At 50.2% G+C, this 23455-nt stretch overlaps 1 protein-coding gene across 2 annotated transcripts in view; it reads left to right on the plus strand.

The window, feature by feature from the left end:
- Positions 1-23455, plus strand: part of LOC109898546 (neurogenic locus notch homolog protein 2) — a 42364-nt gene that overhangs the window by 11108 nt on the left and 7801 nt on the right. The window contains exons 3-18 of one of the 2 annotated variants that reach the window (XM_031827511.1): positions 7947-8089; positions 8302-8637; positions 9430-9786; positions 9988-10143; positions 10724-10909; positions 12868-12981; positions 14220-14333; positions 16243-16476; positions 16612-17061; positions 18901-19287; positions 19476-19704; positions 19838-20039; positions 20422-20578; positions 21638-21822; positions 21952-22084; positions 23152-23409. In XM_031827511.1, coding sequence (XP_031683371.1) covers positions 7947-8089; positions 8302-8637; positions 9430-9786; positions 9988-10143; positions 10724-10909; positions 12868-12981; positions 14220-14333; positions 16243-16476; positions 16612-17061; positions 18901-19287; positions 19476-19704; positions 19838-20039; positions 20422-20578; positions 21638-21822; positions 21952-22084; positions 23152-23409 — 3641 coding nt within the window. Of the gene's footprint in view, positions 1-7946; positions 8090-8301; positions 8638-9429; positions 9787-9987; positions 10144-10235; positions 10259-10723; positions 10910-12867; positions 12982-14219; positions 14334-16242; positions 16477-16611; positions 17062-18900; positions 19288-19475; positions 19705-19837; positions 20040-20421; positions 20579-21637; positions 21823-21951; positions 22085-23151; positions 23410-23455 lie in introns of those variants that run through there. The other variant, XM_031827512.1, reaches the window with a different exon arrangement.

Here is a 23455-nt window from a genome sequence, read left to right on the forward strand (position 1 = left end):
CCATGAGAGAGGATCCATGGAGTCAAGTAAACACAATTGAGATTCACTCCCAAGGAGTCAGTGGTCTCTTCCCGACTTGAAGGAACCTGTGGATTCAGCTTGTTGGGCCTGTAGATAAGATTCAAGGTGGTTGTATATCTAAGGGAAGATGACCTGTTTTTATCTGAGACAGTGGTGGTTGGGTCTGAGCAGAGAGAGGAGGTAGCGGGTAGAAGGGGGTTTGTCCCCACTGCTCCTGGGTCATGGGGGCTGGAGGAGAACTGGGGGCTGTGGTTCCCAGGCCCTATCAGAGGAAGTGGTGCCTTCTGACCCGCTCTCATACGCACATCCTGACTGTCTGTGCAGCTTAAAGCAGTTTACTCACTGCTCTCTGCCCTCCTCCTCCTTGACCCCTCCATCCACACTGACCACAATACCACCAACAACGTCCCCCACGCAATCATGTTACTGCCACAACTCATCATCAGGGATTGTGGTACAACTTGCCTGCTTGTTTTTCTCATGTGAACCCTTCATGTTTGTATTTGGAAAGAACAAACACTGACTCACATGCACACAGCACTCAGACACATGCACACAGCACTCAGACACAGGGACATAGAGACAGACACAGAGACACAGACACTCAACTGAGATAATCATTGTCAGACTGTCCATTATTGTGTTGCCCAAAGAGGAAGAAAATATGCAATGAAGTCCTATATTATTACTACATTATGCTTCAGTCCCTCTAAATCTCGTGCTTAGATAGGGACAGGCCTTCCTCCGATGTCTCATCCCCTGCTTGTTTCTCTTTCTGCTGGGAGACTACGGCTTCTAAAGAGACATGTAATTGGAATAACTGAGGTTGAGCCCAGCCGATTGAGATTCCTCCCCGTGTTCCCCTTCCTCTCCTCTCAGACCCAGACTAGCTGAGGAGAGGAAGGGATGGGTTCTTCCCTCAGACAACCAGAGGAAAGGCAAGCACACTTTCCACAACACAGAAATGTGTTAATGTAGCCGCCGAGCAGCAGGGTGCATTAAAGCTGCAATATCGAACTTTTTGGGGCGATCTGGGCGATCAGTTATAGATCTGTCATTCTCATTGAAAGCAAGTCAACGACGCAGTAGATCTGTTCTATGTGTGCTCTTTCTATGCTTCCCACTCTTAAATCGAGTTTTACTTTCGATTTTGCACACCAGCTTCAAACAGCTGAAAATACAATATTTTTGGTTATATAAAGGATATTTCACAGTGGTTTAGATGGTACAATGATTCTCTACACTATATTTGCTTGTTTTGTCACATAAACTGAAATGTTGGCGAACTATTCGAATTTTAGCAACCAGGAAATGGTGGAGCGATATCTGCATCGTCCATCTTCAAAGTAGATAGAAACCAGACACGGTTACAGAAAGATACAAGTCGAATCCCACGTTGTCGAGTGTTTGTTTTGGTGTTTATGAGATGTTGGAGGAGATAGAAGTGAGGACCTCACCCTTCATCTTAACGTTCTCCAGCGGTTTGTTGGTGAGAGTGCTTGAGATAACGGACATTCTTTGGCCCTTTTCCTAGCGTTCTCCCCCAGGTTTCTTATCACGGTGGAAGATAGTCCCTGTCTTGTAAACATACCTCCAATGACTCTGATTCTCACACAGCGTTTCTCCTGTAAAACGGTCTGCTGGTCTGTTTGGTTTGGACTCCACATTCTAATCCATCAACCTGTCTTCATAAAAGCTTTTGTTTCAACATATTGGAATCCATTCATTGCTCTCTCCCAAAGTCTTTGTGATATAAATGTTCACCGAGGAGTAGAATGGCCAACTATGATAAATGAACTTGGTCTTTGGATTGGAACAAATGCTGTCTCATCATCATTAGTCACATTTAGGCCTGGCATTACATTATTCCTGAATGAACTTGGAACCAGCACAGTGAGAAACAGGCAAGATATTGGAAGGGAAGTTCTGTCATTTCATGATGTGGAATCATTTGTTGAGAAACTCTGTGAGGAAGTGGATTTTTGAAGTTGTCTTTTGTGCTGGAAAAATTCCCTTTTATTTTCTCAGGCTTTGCAGCAGTCTGGTTCAGTTTAGGTGGTGGGGTGGGGTTCTGTGGTGGAGCACGTTGAGAAGAATGCTTTGGAAGACCTCGATCCTGGGGTGCATGTGATGCGTTTATGGACGTCTGCTTTGCTATTCAAACTATTTCAGGGAGGTTTTTTTTCCAGAAGAAAAGGTGTTGACTTGTGAGGTATTTCTTAAGATATCGACTTTAGTGTTGCATTGTCTCCTAAAGAATTAGTGTCTTCATTTCAGTTTAATGTGAGGTAAATGTGTGTGTTTACTGCATTACTGAGCCCTTATTTACACAATTGCTGACATGTGTCACGCCAAGGTACAAAAATGCACCATGTCGTCTTCTGACCAGAGAAAACAAGGAGTTACAAAGAGCATTGAGACGAGCAAAGCCACAGGAGTTTGAAATACACTCATAGGCCCATGTGTTCTTGTCCTCTCGAGGGTTAAGAGCGTTTAGTGACAGCTTTTTTCTGCTCAGATTCATATTTGCTTTTCTCTAAGAGGAGGTTAATTGTCTTAATGTTCACATGGTTAATATTCATGCCATGGGGGCGCTCCTCAAACCTCCCTCTGCTCGTTTCAATACCTCCATTGTTGTTGCCAAGCACCATTGTTCAATTAAACATTGGACTTTAAACTGGGAAACTCTGGTACACACATCCTTTTATAGTCGATCATGGTCGTTCTGTTTGATCTGGTCACTAACTGAACTCTAAGTTACCTGTACATTGTGTATGTTCTCCAGAACTTTACAAACTGTCTTCACAGAACCCTGTGTCTCTCCCAAATGCCCCCCTCACCTCTCACCCTCTCCCCAACCATGGGTTACTGTTGCCAGGCTACTGCTGAGATCTTTTGGTCCGTGTAAGCTCAGGCCTGAAAGACTGTCTGTTTGGGTCACTGCCCCTCCTCCCTCCACTCCGCTCCAGCCCCCCTTCACACAATGGAGTTCTGACTACTTTAGCTCTTTTATTTGGCCCACAGAACTCTCCCCTACCCCCAACCTGTTGGCTCCTCTCTGAGAAAGAGGAGAGCAGGGCAAGAGAGAGGAGAGGGGGTGTTGGGGGAGGAGGATCTCTTCTTGTTGGCAGTGTGGTGTCAGTATGGACTCTCACAAAGAAATAAGAAATGGAGTTGCTGGTTCCTGGTGGTGGTGGTGGTGTTGATGATGGTGGTGGTGATGATGGTTGTGGTGGTGGTGGTGGTAGTGATGGGGTGGTGGTGGTGATGGTGGTGATGATGGTGGTGATGATGGTGGGAGTTTTCCTGGCGGGGGCTGTGCTTTGCTGTGGGCAGAACACTGCCTAAGAGGGACTTTTGTTGGAGGTTACCAAATTTCCATACCTTCATAAATTCCTCCCAAAGCAAGCTCGCAAACAAGGGAAGGAAAAGACTTCCATGACAGTTCTCAGAAGTGTAGAGGTTGGAGATTCCTTCCTTCCTGCTGAAGGGGATGACAAGATGGTGGCCCCGCTGTGCTTTCTATCCTGTTATTGTTATTGTCCATCTGTCTTGTATGGGCTTGTGGTTGGTTCACAATACCATCCATACTTGTTGCTCTGTAAGCCGTGACCGCGGTGTGTCGAACCGTGTCACAGATTACTGCGTGACGTCCACAGGTGAGCTGGCCTGCGACCCCTGTGTCAGGCTGGGTGATGTATTGTGTCTGAGAGGGTGGGCTCAGGTTACCTTGCACAATGACCCACAGAGCAGAAAAAGTGTCTCTGGGTTACTGTCACTCACACGGGCTGAACGGAGGTGTCCTGATTTACTCACATAAATCACGTGTCCTTTATCTGGAGAGGAACACATGCTCAGCCTGAACACAGGGAAATCACACCAAACGTCTGCTTTTCAACATGTAAAACATAGGAGTTACTAATGGGTCTTTGCGGTAGGTCTGTCCCGGTCCCTTGATGTTGTTCAGAAGTGTCCCCCATAAAGTGTAGATCGTTGGAGTAGCTCAATGTCATTGTCACCTGTTTTGTCATTTCCCAGTGGATCCCCAGCCCTGTGATGGGCTCACCATACTGCCTCCCTCCTCTTCCAGCAGCTATAGTGGTTGTAAGTTCCTGCCTGTGTTTGGATGTGTACTGTGGTGTTTCTTTGCATGTGTGTGCACATTATACCATGTGAATATTTGCTTTGTTTTTGTTGTCGTTGGTGCCCTTTTGGTTGAAGGTGTAAAAAGTAACTCCATTGCATGTGAGTGTTTGTGAAGTAATGTCGTGTGTGTGTGTGTTGGGGTTCGTGCCTCGTCTACCAGCCAGGCAGAATAGCTCCATTGTTCTAGCAAGAGTAAAGTAAAGCCCTGGCAGAGTGGACCAACACCAGACAGCCTGAGTCTCTCTGACAGATGTGGACAGATGCATGGTGCTGGCTGGGGCTGAGTGGGGCTGCAGCTGGCGTTAACCCTCAGGTCTGTTGTGACGTGAGGAGATTATCCTGGCTTTTCTGGCCCCGGGCCCCGCTGCACCCCACAGACCTCCCCCTCGTCTGGCTCTGGCACACTCTCTTCCTCAAAGGTCAGGAGTCAGCCCTCAGTAAATCTTAACAGAGGTTGCGCAACCCCCCCCCCCCCACACACACACACACACACACCTGCTCTCTCCACATCCTACCACTAAACACTTAACACCCCCTGGCTCTGGTCGAAGGTCCAACAGCTACTGCTCTGCTAGGCTACACTACAGCAGTCTCAGTGGACAAGCACTTTCACAACAGTGGTGGAATCCAGATGGCTGTAAAAGTCTGAACTCCCAGATTCTGATAAGGCTGCATGACTGAACCACAGGTGCAGGACAAAATAGCGTCCTCCACAGCAACGAGACTGACAGAACCCTGGTTTAGTTATGTGTTCCGGGAGTAGCATGTTGACAATGGCCAAGGCCCTAGACAAAGGAATGTGTGTTTTGGCTGCTGGACTCTGTGTGTTTTTAAAGGAAAGCAAACAATCCCTCCACTGCATTCCCTCCTGCTCTACCGCTGCTGCTGCTCAATCACACACACACACACACACCTCATTTATTCTCACATTCCAGTCATACTCTTTCACCCTTACTTCCTGAATTGTAACATCTCTCAGTCAGTATTATCCACACATTATGCATCTCTCTCCACAGTCGTCGGTTGAGATTCTCCTCTCTCCCTTAAACTTTTAACTGCCGTGTCAACAGAATAGAAGTCAAAAAGATTTGAGTGTGACTGCCCGGGTCTCATTCACTGTGCCTCAAATAACACACACACATACAGTCTCACATCCGCTAGTTTCTAGCTGTAAGTTATTCCCTGTCTGTCTTTCTGTCTGTCTGTCCAGGAGAGTTGTGAAGGCCTTTAGAACAGAACAACAGGCTGTAAAAGATGGCTGTTCAGCCATTCTTTCTTCAGCTTTTTAAATGGCCACAGCACAGAATGGCCTCAGAAGAGTTTGAGTGTCAGTCTGTGTTGTTAGTTTTAAAACCTCCAAGCGGTTCCCCTTCCCCTCCTCAGTCCGTCCAAACCTCTCTTTGTGCCGACGCAGCGCTGTCCTCGTTTCATTTTCTTCCTGGGTGACACCCTAGATTCCAGACAGAGTTCATTTGCTTCTAAATAAACTCAGCCAAGCCATGACAAATAGCAAAGGGGACGAAGGCTTGGGAGGGAGGGGGCGAGGGTGGGAGGTGAGGCTTGCTCGTTCGTCTGTGAGGTTGCCAGGGCAACAGGGATATGGGATTCAGAGAGAGTGTTTTCAGAGCAGGGGACGAGGGATTACAGGAAATATGACATGACATTCTCTCTGGACCAGACCCCCATCTATACCCCACCCATACCCTCCCAAAGACATTCTCTCTCCCACAGAATCCCCCCAACCCCCGCCTTCCCTTCCCACAACCACCCACATCCCCCAGCCAGCTCCGCCCCCTCCTTTCCACAGCCTGACTGACATTATCATTACAATCAGACTGGTGACCTTTGACATCTGACCTCCCAGCATGTGAGTGGGTTCATAGGGAAAACCAGGCCTATGCTGCAGGAGCTTTGGGACACGGAGGAGTAGCCGTGGAAACTAAACGAGGCAGCGGGACCTCTCCCCCCTCTTTCTCTCTCTCTCTCTCTCTCCCTCTCTCGCTCCTCTCTCTCCATATTGCTGCTCTAGCTCTTCTTCCATGTAGAGGAGCATAACTCTCCCAGGCCCCAACACTGTCCCAACTGCCAAGAACCATTATGTTTTTGCTGTAATGGCAGTTTTGTTCAAAATGACCGGTTGTCTAATTAATCAGAGCGGCGTACTTGAATAATCTGGTAATTCTTTAGCATGTCATTGAAATTGTAGAGGGGAAACAAATGGTCTGAGGAGGACTTTCCTGGGTTTCTCTGGATTTTAGGTCCGGTGTGTGTGTGTCTCTACGGCTGCACATTCATATGGGTGTGCCTGCCTCGCCATGCTGAGCCCTGTGGCTTCTCGGTCTCGCCATTGTCATGGCAGGTAGAAAGAAAGGCCACAGAACACTGAGCAGTCTTGTTTTTAGGAAGTGGAGCAGAGCAGCCAGTGGAACACAGTGTATTAGAGAGACAGAGCAGGCCGGCTCAGTATTCAGCACACAGGGCCTGGTAACCCACAAGAAGAGTGGTCCCTACGGGTCAGGAACAGCTCCTCCTCCCCCTGCACTAGCCTCAGGCCCCCCAGTCAGAGAGCAGAGTCAGAAAAGCAGATTGCGGGAGGAGAGAGAGAGTAGGTCACAAAAGATGCACAAAAAGTAACAGAGATGATCTACCCCCTCCTGCAAACAAGAAGAGGAAAAGCCATTGTTGTTTTCTGCCTGGGGGTTATATTACAGTGAAATAGGAGAGCGGGCCCGGAGGGAGGGCCAGGTCCCAGCCATCACTTCCATGTCATCAGCTTCAAACGACCTGTTTGAAGTGGGAGCCAATTCCCGGCCCTATCCCTTTCGCCGGACCGGGGCTCCCTTTCCCTGGGTGGATGTAGGGTTATCTACCTATCACACTGGCCTCCCTCTCAAACAGACCCCAAAAGGTACTGCTTCGCTGAGCTCTCCCTCCCCTGGGGCCCCTGGAGTAGGCCACAGGAAACCTGCTGTTTATCTCACCCTACCTGCACACTTTTAGTTCAGGCTTTAGTCGTCCATCAAGATGGTGTGATGCGTTACTGGAAAACAACTAGGAAGAGGCCCAGGAAGCAGAGACTCACCTAGTCTTTAGAATCGTTCCAAAGCAGCTCTCAGAGTCAGTGAAATGTTGTTGTGTTAGTGGAGTCCTGGTTCCTAATGTCTGCATCTCTCATAGGTCAGCTATGTCACAGGTGGTCTAAGCTGCTGGTTTTGGGCGTGCTTGTTTCAACGTACGAGGGGAAAAGTGAGAGCTGAAGTGCGGAAAAGGAGTAATGGTGGAAGAATGTGAACTGGCATGGAGAGAGTGATGCTTTCCAGCTGGGAACAACAGAGGGAGAGGGAAACGGAGAAGAGTGGATGTCTTGTCTTTTACAGACAAGAGAGAAAGACAATGACTGATGGCTTACATCTGTTTCCGAATTAGAAATAGTGTGTGTAATGTGTATGTGTGTGTGTGTGCTTGCAGTATGAATATTCAGACTGAATGGAACCTGAATGGAGCCCACCCAGCCCAGGGCCAAGGGGACTGACTCCTTCCAGGGTCTGAGTCAGAGTCAGGGGCGCCTGCCAAGGTGTCTGTCAGGGGGTGGAGCAGGAACAGGGAGGGAGCTGGGAACAGGGTTGCCTGCCTGGCTTTTGGCTGGAAAATCACACTGATGTAGTTCTAGTTAGTTTCACTTCTCTCCCAACTTGCTCAGCTCTGAGGCCTGCTGCTCTGCTGCCAGTCTGTCAGTCTAACCTAGGGTCTAACATGCTGTGTTCCGTATTTCTGTCCAGATGTCGGCCGGGGTACATCGGCCCTCTGTGCCAAAGCCTGGACCCCTGTCACCGGTCGCCATGCCTCAATGGAGCCGCCTGCAAGAGCCAGGTGGCCAACGGAATGCCACAATTCACCTGTGTGTGCCAGAGAGGGTTCAGAGGTACGTCTGTCTGTCTGTGTGGATCAGTGTTTCCTGAGAGAGTGGTGTGGGAAAGAGCTGATCTGTGCACATTTATGTGCAGTATGCAAGAACATTTATGAGAGGCAGTTGAAGGCTCATGCATGCTTATAACAAGTTATAAAGCATATATTAGGTTTAGGTGTTAACTAAAATGTTCATAATGAGACATTGCATCCCTTATCTATCTACAGGTCAAGACTGCTCCCTCATAGACGCCTGTGCCACCAGCCCCTGTGCCAATGGTGCCCGCTGTGCCAGTTGGAATAACCACTATAACTGTTCCTGCCCGCCCGGGTTCCAGGGGAAGAACTGCCGCAACGATATCGACGAGTGCCGCAAGTCTGGCGCCTGTCTCAACGCAGGCCTCTGCATGAACACCCATGGTTCCTTCCGCTGCCAGTGCCCACCTGGGTACAGCGGGCGCACCTGCGAGGTGTCCTCCCTGCCCTGCGCCCCCTCCCAGTGCATCAACGGGGGCACCTGCCGCCCGACCGGAGATCACACCTACGACTGTGCTTGCCTGCCAGGTAAACTGTTTGGCTCATAAACCGGACCACATACACACACACACATTGCCTCAACACAGACCCCAGAGCCCCACCAGCCACTATAAACCCCAGGTCTTTCTCAGGGTTCCCCAGGCAGGCTGTCTGACGTAGCTGCCAGTGCTGTCTGGTGGGATGTGGATCTACTCCCCTGTCTTTCCCAGGTTCCCATGCCTTTCTCTCTATATTATTCTCTCTCACTCTCTATTAATAGCTTGTTGATGGGATGGGGGGGACAAACGGGGGTTGGGAGAGGAGAGTGGGCCGCTGCTCTACTCCAAACTGCTCCCTTCAGGAGGAATTTACTTCATGGCCCTTCTGGCTTCCCTCCTGGGAGCTGACAGGAAATGTCTCTGGGCCGGAGAGGAAGTCATTGAAACTGTGAGAGATTATAAAACAAGCAAACATGGCAGGGAGTAGTGGACCTCTGTAGCGCAGCACAGCGCTGTGTGTCAGCCCGGTGGTGTCAGGGGCCTCCCTGGTGCTCTGCTGCTGCTGCTACCTACTGTGGGAAACACCACGCCATGAGAACATGTAAACACTTTTACTGCCCCTCTCTGCCCTTCACCTCCACGGCTGTGGGAAGCAGAGGGGAATGTTTAGGAAGACCATATGAATGGAAGTGGGGAGGCATTGGATGTGTTAGTGAGCACTTAACTCAAATGCGAGTGCTTATTATCCCTGAGACTTAGCTTCTTGGCTCACCTCTCTCTCTCTCTCTCTCTCTCTCTCTCTCTCTCTCTCTCCCTCCTCTCTGCTCTCTCTCTCTGTCAGGGTTCGAGGGACACAACTGTGAGACGAACGTGGACGACTGCCCAGGGCATAGGTGTATGAATGGAGGCCTGTGTGTGGATGGAGTCAACACCTATAATTGCCAGTGCTCACCTGAGTGGACAGGTCAGTACTGTGCAGAGGATGTCAATGAGTGCCTTATGCAGCCCAACGCCTGCCATAACGGGGGCACCTGCTTCAACACCATCGGGGGGCACACCTGTGTGTGTGTCAACGGCTGGACGGGAGACGACTGCAGCGAGAACATCGACGACTGTGCCACCGCCGTGTGCTTCAACGGCGCCACCTGCCACGACCGCGTGGCTTCCTTCTTCTGCGAATGTCCCGTGGGGAAAACCGGTGAGTCCACTGGTCCACTGTTTCTCTGTGTCCCTGTTAGGGTTGTGAAATTCCAGGAACTTTCCCCAAATTTCCTGGTTTTCCTGAAATCCCGGTCTGGAAAAGCAGTCAGCTGTATGTTAGTTAGGGTCTTGTTTGTTTACTCACAGGAGGACAGTGTTCCTGACATGGCTCTGTTTGTCCCTGTGTCCCCTCCCTCAGGTCTGCTCTGTCACCTGGACGACGCATGCGTCAGCAACCCGTGTAACGAGGGCGCCGTGTGTGACACCAACCCCCTGAACGGGCGCGCCATCTGCACCTGTCCCGCCGGCTTCGTGGGCGGAGCCTGCAACCAGGACATGGACGAGTGTTCCATTGGTAAGAGGGCATATTATTTAGCACCGCCCTCTGCTTTGTGTTGGTCCTATCTCACCTGGCCCCGCCGGCTTCGTTGGCGGAGCCTGTAACCAGGACATGGACGAGTGTTCCATTGGTAAGAGGGCATATTATTTAGCACCGCCCTCTGCTTTGTGTTGGTCCTATCTCACCTGGCCCCGCCGGCTTCGTGGGCGGAGCCTGTAACCAGGACATGGACGAGTGTTTCATTGGTAAGAGGGCATATTATTTAGCACCGCCCTCTGCTTTGTGTTGGTCCTTTCTCACCTGGCCCCGCCCGCTTCGTGGGCGGAGCCTGTAACCAGGACATGGACGAGTGTTTCATTGGTAAGAGGGCATATTATTTAGCACCGCCCTCTGCTTTGTGTTGGTCCTATCTCACCTGGCCCCGCCGGCTTCGTGGGCGGAGCCTGTAACCAGGACATGGACGAGTGTTTCATTGGTAAGAGGGCATATTATTTAGCACCGCCCTCTGCTTTGTGTTGGTCCTATCTCACCTGGCCCCGCCCTATATGCACTATGTGTGAGCGGGTGCACTGACCCCTGTTCCCTCTGCCTGCAGGTGCCAACCCCTGTGAACACTTTGGGAAGTGTGTGAACACAGAGGGGTCCTTCCAGTGCCAGTGTGGCCGAGGCTACGCCGGCCCCCGCTGTGAGATCGACATCAACGAGTGTCTGTCCATGCCCTGCCAGAACGATGCCACCTGTCTGGACCGCATTGGAGAGTTCACCTGCATCTGCATGCCAGGTAGGACCACACCCCAACCACCTGGAGACACCTCACAGCACAGAACTACAGCCAGGGAACTACAGGGAACAACGGCTACTGAACTACAGAGAAATACAGCTAGGGAACTACAGGGAATTACAGCTTCGGAACTACAGCCAGAGAACTACAGAGACGTGTAGCTAGGAACAACAGGGAATTACAGCTATGGAACTACAGCAGGGGACTACAGCTATGGAACTTCAGCCAGGGAACTACAACTATGGAACTTTAGCCAGGGAACTACAGCCAGGGAACTACAGTCAGAGAACTACAGCTATGGAACTACAGCCAGGGAACTTCAGCCAGGGAACTACAGCCAGGGAACTACAGACAGGGAACTACAGCCAGGGAACTACAGTCAGAGAACTACAGCTATGGAACTACAGACAGGGAACTACAGCCAGGGAACTACAGCCAGGGAACTACAGCTATGGAACTTCAGCCAGGGAACTACAGCCAGGGAACTTCAGGCAGGGAACTTCAGCCAGGGAACTACAGCCAGGGAACTACGGCTATGGAACTTCAGCCAGGGAACTACAGTCAGAGAACTACAGCCAGGGAACTACGGCTATGGAACTTCAGCTAGGGAACTGCAGCCAGAGAACTACAGCCAAGTCCTGTCTCATCTCATCTCTCACTGCTCTCCCATCCCTCTTGTTTACTATAGACCCTCTGAGCCCCAGACACGATGATGGCTTTACACTTGACTTTCCCAGAGTAGCAGTACCCACAGCTCTAACCCTCCATCAACCCTCAGCACTAGATCTTATTATGTAACACGCTCTCACTGCTGCTGCTGCTGCTGCTGCTGCTGGTGCTGGTGGTGGTGGGCTAGAGAGGTGCTCATAACCTTGACACCGGTGATCCCAGTAAGACAGCCAGCCAGTGTGTTAGTTAGAATGGTACAGAGTTAAGGCTCCCGACCCTCCTTCACAAACACATTGAAACTCTCACGCACGGCACCGTCCTCAGTCCATGCATGCTGGCTGGGGGTTTGGTTTGGGGGACTATGCAAATTAGGGATGGGAGTCGTGGTCTATAGGGCTGGATGGTGAGAGAGAGAAGCGAGGCGAGGGGGAGGAGTGTGCTGTGAATAATAATGAGCGGTGGAGTGGTGGGAATGGAGCAGGACAATAGGGCCCCTCTGTGCTCCACTTTATACCCCTCATACACACACAGAGAGGAGAAGGGAGAGAGGCTTTTTCCCAGAGCTTCTACCCTCCCCCTTCCCCTCCACCTCCCCGTTCATTTTCCACAGGCAGCCCCCTTCCTCTCTCTCCACCCTCCTCATCATCGGCTAGCCTGGTGGAGCGCCATGTGGAGTGGCCGATTCTTCCTGATTCCACGCCGCTTCTGTCTCTTCAGAGCCGCCGCGGCCCACTCCACACTCAGCTTCACCTCAATGGAGGGGACACTGCAACACTCTATAGCACGGTTCCACTGAATATAGGACAGTTGTTATTAAGGGAAAGATGACCCAGGGACAGGGAGTGGTAATACCACGTGGAACTACGGTGGGGTTTGGTGATACAGGTCACAGCCTTAGCCCAGACAGTACTTCAATTAGGTGTATTTGTGATGGTTTCCCATCCTGGGAGGAAAAGCTAACGTTCCCCCTGTGGTTTGGGACTCTGACAAGAGCAGTGTTGATTGAAAACCTTCTGTGGCCCCCTGAGACTGTTAACTCTTTCCACTGCTAGAAGTCCCCTCGATAGATAGGGAAACTATATAGTCACGTCTCCTGGACATAGAAGGGCCCATATGAATCGTTTTTCACTTCACATTTTTGTATTTTATGAATAACTATGATCTTTGATATTTGTGTTAATAATGTATATGCAGGGGGCTGTTCTTTAATAATTATGCTGATTGTCCCGTTTGAAAATCCAATAAATATATGTTACAATATATATATATATATGCGTATTTCCTTTCAGGCTACATGGGGACCTACTGTGAGGTGGATGTGGATGAGTGTGAGAGCAACCCTTGTGTGAACGACGGTATCTGCCGGGACATGGTCAACGGCTTCACATGCACCTGCCAGCCAGGTAAGACCTCAGAGTCTCTCTGAGCTGTTGAGGTACAGCAAAGAACCTCTCCGGCCTTTCAATGAATGAAAATAGCTGACCTGTGCCGGTGTTGGTCAGTGTGAACCGAACAGGTGTGAGATGTAGAGTTAAATGTCCCTGTGAATCAGTGCTCCTCTTGCTGGTTTTGTCTGATGGGAGTTTAGAGCAACCAAGCCCAGTCATAAAAGCCATGCAGGCCCCAGAGGCAGCCTGCCTATCCTTTCCACTGAACAAAGACACTATTGTGACCCCCCCCCCCCACAACCCCTCCCCCTTCCTCTCCTCATCTATGGTGGAATGTGGAAGGGACAGCAGTCCTACTAATGAGATTCTTTTTCAGGTTGGCAATTTACATCTGGGGCAGACATCCCCCCTCACCCCCCATCTAGCTATTGAGCCTGTAGCTGATGCAGGCAGGGGGGAGGGGGTGTCCCTGAGAGAGAAAACAATCCCACTGTCTCTCTCCCTCTAACCTCCTGCCCCAAGCAGCAACACAGACACATAGACCAGGTCCATCCTCCTCACACTGTTAATCACCACTAGGTATTCCTAAACCGCCCGCACCAATTGACTCCTCCATGGGCCCCTTCCCCATTGATTTCTGTTGCTTTTTCTTAGACATGGAATACAAGTTCATTTAAAGCCTACTTTGGTGTTTCCATCTCAACAAATTGAGAACGAGCGGTTTCAGACACTGTAGAAGAACATGTACAAGATGAAATGGCTCAGCTAGCATATTCACTATTCTGGTTTGACATTTACATTAATGTCGGGGCAAGAAATCCATTTAAATGGTAAGCATGTGGGAGATAAAATGTTGCTGGGTTAAGCGATTGGTAGACGTGTTGGAAGTTGGAACCGTGACTTGACATTAGCAGACATTCCAGAACACAACATAGAACACTCCTTAAAAGTCCAGACATTCTCAAATTCACCACACATCCCAGAATGCATCATAGTCCAGACGTAACAGAACACTGCAGATTCCAGACATTGCAGAGCCTAACCCCCTCCATAACCATGTTTAGGTCCTACACTGTAGATCACAGTAGACGTTTCAAGTCCATGGATCACCCAGACACTTTAGAGCCTTACCATCCCACTGTACGGACGTCCCACCCCTATAACCTAGCCTGGAGACCTCTGGCTGACCTCACTGTGGACCCGTCTACCGGAGCTTTTCTCTGACCCTTCACCTCTGTATTTGCCTGTCCCAGGGTTTACTGGCACCATGTGTCAGATCGACATTGATGAGTGCGCCAGCACGCCCTGCCAGAACGGAGCCAAGTGTTACGACCGGCCCAACGGATACGAGTGCCGCTGTGCTGAAGGTAAGGAGCAATAATAATGTCAATTTCTTTATGTCCATGTGTGTGTTCTGTGTTTGTGTGTGCCAGTGTGTACATATATTAGTGGTCCTAGACTGACAGTCAGCCCCTACAGCAGACAAGTCTGTCCCCTCACCTCTATAGGGGTTATAGATGGTGATGGTCTCAGTGAGAGTGAGTGATAGTCGGGTCAGAAGACTCCCTGGTTGTGTGTCTGTTGCGGCCTCAGACTGTTGGTTGGACTGGACCTGGGAGACTGTTGCTGGAGATGGGCTGTAGATGGACTGAGGCTGAGCTTGGGTTGAGACTGGGCTGGGGTTGAGACTGGACTGGGGTTGAGACAGGGCTGGGGTTGAGACTGGGCTGGGGTTGAGACTGGACTGGGGTTGAGACTGGACTGGGGTTGAGACTGGGCTGGGGTTGAGACTGGGCTGGGGTTGAGACTGGACTGGGGTTGAGACTGGGCTGGGGTTGAGACTCGGCTGGGGTTGAGACTGGACTGGGGTTGAGACAGGGCTGGGGTTGAGACTGGGCTGGGGTTGAGACTGGGCTGGGGTTGAGACTGGGCTGGGGTTGAGACAGGACTGGGGTTGAGACTGGACTGGGGTTGAGACTGGACTGGGGTTGAGACTGGGCGGGGGTTGAGACTGGGCTGGGGTTGAGACTGGACTGGGGTTGAGACTGGGCGGGGGTTGAGACTGGGCTGGGGTTGAGACTGGACTGGGGTTGAGACTGGGCAGGGGTTGAGACTGGGCTGGGGTTGAGACTGGACTGGGGTTGAGACTGGGCTTGGATTGAGACTGGGCATGGATTGAGACTGGACTGGGGTTGAGACTGGACTGGGGTTGAGGCTGGGCAAGGATTGAGACTGGGCTGAGGTTGAGACTGGGCTGGGGTTGAGACTGGGCTGGGGTTGAGACTGGGCTGAGGTTGAGACTGGGCTGGGGTTGAGACTGGGCTGGGGTTGAGACTGGGCTGAGGTTGAGACTGGACTGGGGTTGAGACTGGGCTGGGGTTGAGACTGGGCTGAGGCCCCAAATTCCCTATTCTCCCCAGCCGGTCCCTCGGACCTCAGGATCACACACAGGGTCACCCAGGGCCAGCAGCTGCTGGGGGGGGGGGGGGGGGGGGGGTAGGGCTGGTCGTCCCCTCCGACATCTGTTCCTCTGTACCCCACAATACATACACCCCAACACGCTATGTGTAAGACTGTGAACAGCTCAGCTACAGTGTTTTTAGCTGTTTCTTGAGCAGGTGTGTTTGTGTTAGTAGGTCTAGTGTGTGTTTGTGTGTTTGTCGGAGGCTCTGTGTTTGTGTGTGTATGGGGGAGTCTGTTGCATTGTTTAGCGGTGACCAGCTGCTTGGTATTCCCTGTCCCCCCCCCCCCCCCCCTCCTGTTGTTGAGTGAAGTGGCCCTGTTAGACGTGGCGCGGTCCATTGTCCCCGGTGGGAACAAAGCCAGGCCTGTGAGCCTTGTCAAGGGCCCAACTCCTTCTACACCGCAAGGCCCTGTCCCCTGGCCCACAGCACGACAGTGCCTACCTAGCACCCGGCACAGCAGCACTCAACTCTCTCAACACGGCTCGGCACACTAACGAACCAACTAACACTGCTCAGTTTCACACACACCACCGTCGGCATGGAAACCATGGGGCCCAGAACTCCAAACTGTAGAAGCTTTCATAGAGAGAGAAAGAGTGGGAAATAGGGGGAGGAAATAGAGAGGGATAAAGAGGGAAGTGGAGATGGAGAGAAGTGAATGGGAGAGGGGAAATGGTAGGAGGGTTTTGGATGAGGAGAGGTGGCTGGGTGGCAGGCAGATTTAAAGAGAAATAACTATCTAAAAGATGAAGAGTGAGATGCAAAGAAACCCCAGGAGGCCTGTTCTAATTCCTGTTGTCTCTTCCCCAAGGGTACGAGGGCAAACTGTGCGAGAGCAACACCAACAACTGCCAGCCCGACCCGTGCCACCACGGCACCTGCGTGGACGGCATCGCCAGCTACACGTGTAACTGCGAGGCGGGCTACACGGGTTACCGCTGTGAGAACCAGCTGAACGAGTGCCACAGTAACCCCTGCCAGAATGGGGGCAAGTGTGTGGACCTGGTCAACAAGTACATCTGCCAGTGTCAGCACGGTACCTCAGGTGAGAGAGCAGTACCAACAGAGATTCATAACACTAAATATCTTCTACTTTATTCTGATTATGGACACAGAGTTTCTGCTGGGTTCTCTGTCTTAGTACTGCTGTTAATGTGGTTGGTCTCTCTCTTGTACACAGGTACCAACTGTGAGATTAACTTTGATGACTGCGCCAGCAAACCATGTGACTATGGCATCTGCAAGGACGGCATCAACCGCTACGACTGCGTGTGCAAACCAGGCTTCACCGGCCCTCTGTGTAACGTGGAAATGGACGAGTGCTCGTCCGGACCCTGCAGGAATGGGGGGACGTGTGTGGACGAGGAGAACGGCTTCCACTGCCAGTGTCCCGAGGGCTTCCAGCCTCCCTACTGTTACTCCCAGGTGGACGAGTGTGGCAGCAACCCCTGTGTGCACGGCGCCTGCAGAGACGACATCAACGGCTACCGCTGTGACTGTGAGCCCGGCTGGGTGGGGAAGAACTGTGACCTAGACCGTAATGACTGTCTGCCCAGCCCCTGTCAGAATGCTGGCACCTGCATTGATCAGCTGAACGGATTCACCTGCAAGTGTCGCCAGGGCTTCAGAGGTGAGCCTGCTGTCCTATCCCTAAACCTATCTCTATCCACAACCCTATCTCTATCCCAACCCTATCTCTATCCCAACCCTAACCCTATCTCTATCCCAACCCTAACCCTATCTCTATCCCAACCCTATCTCTATCCCAACCCTAACCCTATCTCTATCCCAACCCTATCTCTATCCCAACCCTATCTCTATCCCAACCCTATCTCTATCCCTAACCCTATCTCTATCCCAACCCTAACCCTATCTCTATCCCAACACTATCTCTATCCCAACCCTAACCCTATCGCTATCCCTAACCTTATCTCTTTCCCAACCCTAACCCTATCTCTATCCCAACCCTAACCCTATCTCTATTCCAACCCTATCTCTATCCCTAACCCTATCTCTATCCCTAACCCTGACTCTACCCCAAACCCTATCTCTATCCCTAACCATGACTCTACCCCAAACCCTATCTCTATCCCGAACCCTGACTCTACCCCAAACCCTATCTCTATCCCGAACCCTGACTCTACCCCAAACCCTATCTCTATCCCAAACCCTGACTCTACCCCAAACCCTATCTCTATCCCGAAGCCTGACTCTACCCCAAACCCTATCTCTATCCCGAAGCCTGACTCTACCCCAAACCCTATCTCTATCCCGAAGCCTGACTCTACCCCAAACCCTATCTCTATCCCGAAGCCTGACTCTACCCCAAACCCTATCTCTATCCCGAAGCCTGACTCTACCCCAAACCCTATCTCTATCCCGAAGCCTGACTCTACCCCAAACCCTATCTCTATCCCGAAGCCTGACTCTACCCCAAACCCTATCTCTATCCCGAAGCCTGACTCTACCCCAAACCTTATCTCTATCCCAAACCCTGACTCTACCCCAAACCCTATCTCTATCCCGAAGCCTGACTCTACCCCAAACCCTATCTCTATCCCGAAGCCTGACTCTACCCCAAACCCTATCTCTATCCCGAAGCCTGACTCTACCCCAAACCCTATCTCTATCCCAAAGCCTGACTCTACCCCAAACCTTATCTCTATCCCAAACCCTGACTCTACCCCAAACCCTATCTCTATCCCGAAGCCTGACTCTACCCCAAACCCTATCTCTATCCCGAAGCCTGACTCTACCCCAAACTCTATCTCTATCCCGAAGCCTGACTCTACCCCAAACCCTATCTCTATCCCGAAGCCTGACTCTACCCCAAACCCTATCTCTATCCCGAAGCCTGACTCTACCCCAAACCCTATCTCTATCCCGAAGTCTGACTCTACCCCAAACCCTATCTCTATCCCGAAGCCTGACTCTACCCCAAACCCTATCTCTATCCCGAAGCCTGACTCTACCCCAAACCCTATCTCTATCCCGAAGCCTGACTCTACCCCAAACCCTATCTCTATCCCGAAGCCTGACTCTACCCCAAACCCTATCTCTATCCCGATCCCTGACTCTAGACACACAGAGGCACTACAAACATACACCAGGCACCTGTGATGTATACACTTTCACAGTATACAAACACATGGTAGATAAACACCCACCTGGAGATGTATGTATGCACCAAAACACTTGACCATCTACAGACCGTGTAAACTTCTGCACGTTATTCTAGTGCCAACTGATGCTTCACACATCTCAAGAGGCCTTGTTTGGTTTCCAGATAATCCATAAAGAGTCCCATCTAATATATTGGCTCATAACGCCCCCTAGTGTATATGTAAAAGAACTGCAGTGGTTGACAGACAAAGTTTGTCCCCATGTTAAATTAACCTATTCAATGACTCTACTCTGTATCGTAATCTAACACATCTCCCTTGTGTTCGCTCTATCCTGCATTGCCTAGGTAACCTGTGCCAGGTCAACATCAACGAGTGTTCGTCCAGTCCGTGTCTGAACCAGGGCACGTGTGTGGACGGCGTGGCTAGTTTCACCTGTCTGTGTGAGCTGCCCTACAGCGGGCCCACCTGTGCCGACGTGCTCACCCCCTGCTCCCCCAACCCCTGCGCCAACCATGCCCTGTGCACCAACACACCTGACTACCTGGGCTACCAGTGCAACTGCCAGCAAGGATGGCAAGGTCAGCTGTGCAACATTGACGTGAACGAGTGCATCGCCAACCCGTGTAAGAACCGTGGTACCTGCACCAACACACTGGGAGGGTTCGTGTGCTCCTGCCGCGGCGGCTTCACCGGGCCCAACTGTGAGACGGACATCAATGACTGTGCCCCTAGTGAGTGACCAATGAGAGACTAGCAATATTCTATTACTGTACTTCATTATCCATAGAACCACAGTCTCTGCTGCTGCTGTACAATACTGGCCTCCATATCTGATTCTACTTCCTCCAACTCCAGTTTATCACATTATCCATAGAACTATCCATAGAACCCCTCTCTCTCTCTCTCTGTCTTCCTGCAGACCCGTGTCTGAGTGGGGGTTCCTGTACGGACGGTGTGAACTCGTTCCACTGCAGCTGTCTGCCAGGCTTCACGGGGCCTCGCTGTGCCGTGGAGGTCAACGAGTGTCAGAGCGCCCCCTGTAAGAACGGAGGCACCTGCACAGACTACGTCAACAGCTACACCTGCACCTGCAGACCTGGCTTCACTGGCATTAACTGTGAGACCAACATCCCAGACTGCACTGAAAGGTGAGTCTCATAGCCCGCTCTGTTTGTGTGCGTGCACGTCTGCCCTTTGTGACCTTTGAAACGGTGCGTGTTCTGATGTGTGCAGAATGGATCAGCAGTGATGATTGAACTTTCTTTTACCCTACACCCACAGCTCATGCTTCAACGGAGGTACCTGTACAGACAAGATCAACCGCTACTCCTGTACCTGTCGCTCAGGCTTCACAGGCTCCCACTGCCAGTATGAGGTGAATGAGTGTGACTCCCAGCCCTGCCTCAACGGAGGGGTCTGCCAGGACGCTCTGGAGTCCTTCCGCTGCTCCTGCCCCAAGGGATACACAGGCAACCGCTGCCAGGTACACACACAGCATATACAACACTATACAATTATATTCTATACAATATTTTCTATACTATTTTATACTATTCTGTTCTATTCTATACTATACTATTATATTCTATACGATTCTATACTATTTTTTGCTACACAATACTATTATATTCTATACTATTATTTTCTATTCTATACTATTCTTTTCTATGCTATTATATTCTATACTATTACATTCTATACTTTTATATTCTATACTATTCTATTATTTTCTATGCTATACTATTATATTCTATACTATTATTTTCTATACTATTCTATACTATTCTATTCTATACCAATCCAGAAAGCATTAACACAAACATATGTTCAGATACTGTGGTGTTAAGCTGGTTCTGTCTCTCCAGATGCCAGTGGACTGGTGCAGACGCTCGTCTCCCTGTCAGAACGGAGGGCGCTGTCGTCAGAAGGACGCCTCCTTCTCCTGTGAGTGTCTGGGAGGCTGGTCTGGACGCTACTGTGACATCCCTGGGGTTTCCTGTGAGGTTGCCGCACTCAAGAGAGGTACGGAGGCATGCTCTGTTCTTGTTATTTGTGTGTGTGTGTGTTTACTGTAAGTGTTTAGCGCAGCAGTGTTAAACTCATTTTACCCCGGGGGCCGCATTCGGTCTTCAACCAGGTCCAGAGGGCCGCACACAAAAATCTTTATATTTCCTCTCCATCAGTTAGCAAAGAATTGTCCTCTATCCATAGTTGTGGGATTTTCTGATGCTCCCTGACGGTCTAGCTTCATTTTGGTGATTATTAGAGAGCTGGAAACAGTCAACAAACTGTATGAATGTAGGTCCATTATCATTACTACACTGTTTCCATTTGGTTTTAGTCATTTTAAAGTATATTGAGTTTGTACATATTGATAAGAGAATTTCCAATCCCAATGATAATAACAATCAATCAATAGCTCTGACCAATCCCCGAGATCTGTAAGACCATGGGTTTAATAATAATTAGTCAAAGACTCAGCTTATACAAAAGGTTAGTACAGTTTATTCAGGGAACGTTCTAAAGTCAAGAATACAAAACAAATCAATTTATACTGACTTCTCACGCCCACGCATACACACAAACATACGCACACACGTCCTGCTACGCACACACTGTCTGTCTCTCTACCCAGCCGACAGAGATAGTGACCTTGTCCTGCTACACACACTGTGTCTCACTACCCAGCCGACAGAGATGGTGACCTTGTCCTTGAGACGTACTCCCCGTTCTCTCCCAAATCTCTAGTCAGGTCGGCACCAAGCTCAGACAGTCTATGTTTATAATACCATAAAGACATGCTGTTTTACCCTAATTCTGACTAGGACTACACATTTATTGATTATGATTTTATACATTCTAATCAATTCCATACAATTATATGTTTCAGGGCGGAATATTCTAATCATTCAATTAACAGACAATTCTCACCTATCAATCTCACCTATCACATATATATTTTGTTTTACTCAAACCACCCACAGGCCCTATGTTTGACACCCCTGGTTTAGGGCATGTATGCAGTATGTGTTTGTATGTACACCATGGTATAACTTTCCCTGGTCTCTTGTCTGCTCCCAGGCCTCCAGACAGACGAGCTGTGTCATCACGGAGGTCACTGTGTCAACACAGGCAACACCCACTACTGTAAGTGTCCCATAGACTACACAGACAGCTACTGTGAGAGCCAGGTGGACCACTGTGAGGACAAACACTGTCGCAACGGCGCCACCTGCAGGGGCTACGTGGGAGGATACCAGTGTGACGTGAGTCGGATTAGTCAAGTCAGAATTCTGTATAAACAGTTTGTCGAATAACTCTGAAGTGATTGTCTTAATGTTGTTGTAATATGGTTCTAGATATGATGTTAATGTTATGTGTCTATGGCCCTGCAGTGTATGCCGGGCTACACCGGAGAGAACTGTGAGATGGAGGTCAACGAGTGCCAATCTCACCCGTGCCAGAACGGTGGCACCTGCATTGACCTGGTGGGACACTACATCTGCTCCTGCCCACCTGGCACCTTGGGTATGTCCTCTGTACTCACCCATGTCCTCTTCCGTACTCACAACATTTCTTCTTCCATACTCACAACATATCCTCTTCCATACTCACAATGTGTCCTCTTCCATATTCACAACATATCCTCTTCCATACTCACAGTATGTCCTCTTCCATACTCACAGCATGTCCTCTTCCATACTCACAGCATGTCCTCTTCCATACTCACCCATGGTGCTGCCTGGTACATGTACAGATCAAATACACTGCTGGCGCTACCTGGTACATGTACAGATCAAATACACTGCTGGTGCTGCCTGGTACATGAACAGATCAAATACACCGCTGGTGCAGCCTGGTAAATGTACAGATCTAATACACCGCTGGTGCTGCCTGGTACATGTACAGATCAAATACACTGCTGGTGCTGCCTGGTACATGAACAGATCAAATACACCGCTGGTGCTGCCTGGTACATGTACAGATCAAATACACCGCTGGTGCTGCCTGGTACATGTACATATCAAATACGCCGCTGGTGCTGCCTGGTACATGTACAGATCAAATACACTGCTGGTGCTGCATGGTACATGTATAGATCAATTACACTGCTGGTGCTGCCTGGTACATGTACATATCAATTACACTGCTGGTGCTGCCTGGTACATGTACAGATCAAATACACTGCGGGTGCTGCCTGGTACATGTACAGATCAAATACACTGCTGGTGCTGCCTGGTACATGTACAGAGCAATTACACTGCTGGTGCTGCCTGGTACATGTACAGATCAAATACACTGCTGGTGCTGCCTGGTACATGTACAGATCAAATACACCGCTGGTGCTGCCTGGTACAGGTACAGATCAAATACACTGCTGGAAGTCAGATTAAGCCGTTAACATGTCCTAATAATTAGAGAAGATTGCTCAGACAACCAGTTGTTTAATCGGCGTATGCTTACTACCATTATAACCTTACGCTGATAAGAAGAGTAAGGTGTTTACATTACTAATGCCATACTCAGTTTGATATTTCATTACTAGTGTGCATGTAAACATACTCAATGTTGATACCTGTCCATCTCTCCTACAGGTGTTCTGTGTGAGATCAACGAGGATGACTGTGCTCCTCCTCTGCGGCTGCGCGGGACTCCTCCTAAGTGTCTGAACAACGGTACCTGTGTGGACAGAGTGGGGGGCTACCGCTGTAACTGTCCCCCTGGCTTCACTGGAGAGAGGTGTGAGGGGGACATCAACGAGTGTCACTCCAACCCCTGCAGCCCCGCCAACAGTCTGGACTGCATCCAGCTCCCCAACGACTACCAGTGTGTCTGCAAGCCCGGCTTCACAGGTAAGGAGGGTGCGCGTGTGTGTATAGTCGTATTGCTGTGTAATAA

This window comes from Oncorhynchus kisutch, linkage group LG6, assembly GCF_002021735.2.
Source record: "Oncorhynchus kisutch isolate 150728-3 linkage group LG6, Okis_V2, whole genome shotgun sequence".
In the NCBI taxonomy this organism is placed as follows: Eukaryota; Metazoa; Chordata; class Actinopteri; order Salmoniformes; family Salmonidae; genus Oncorhynchus; species Oncorhynchus kisutch.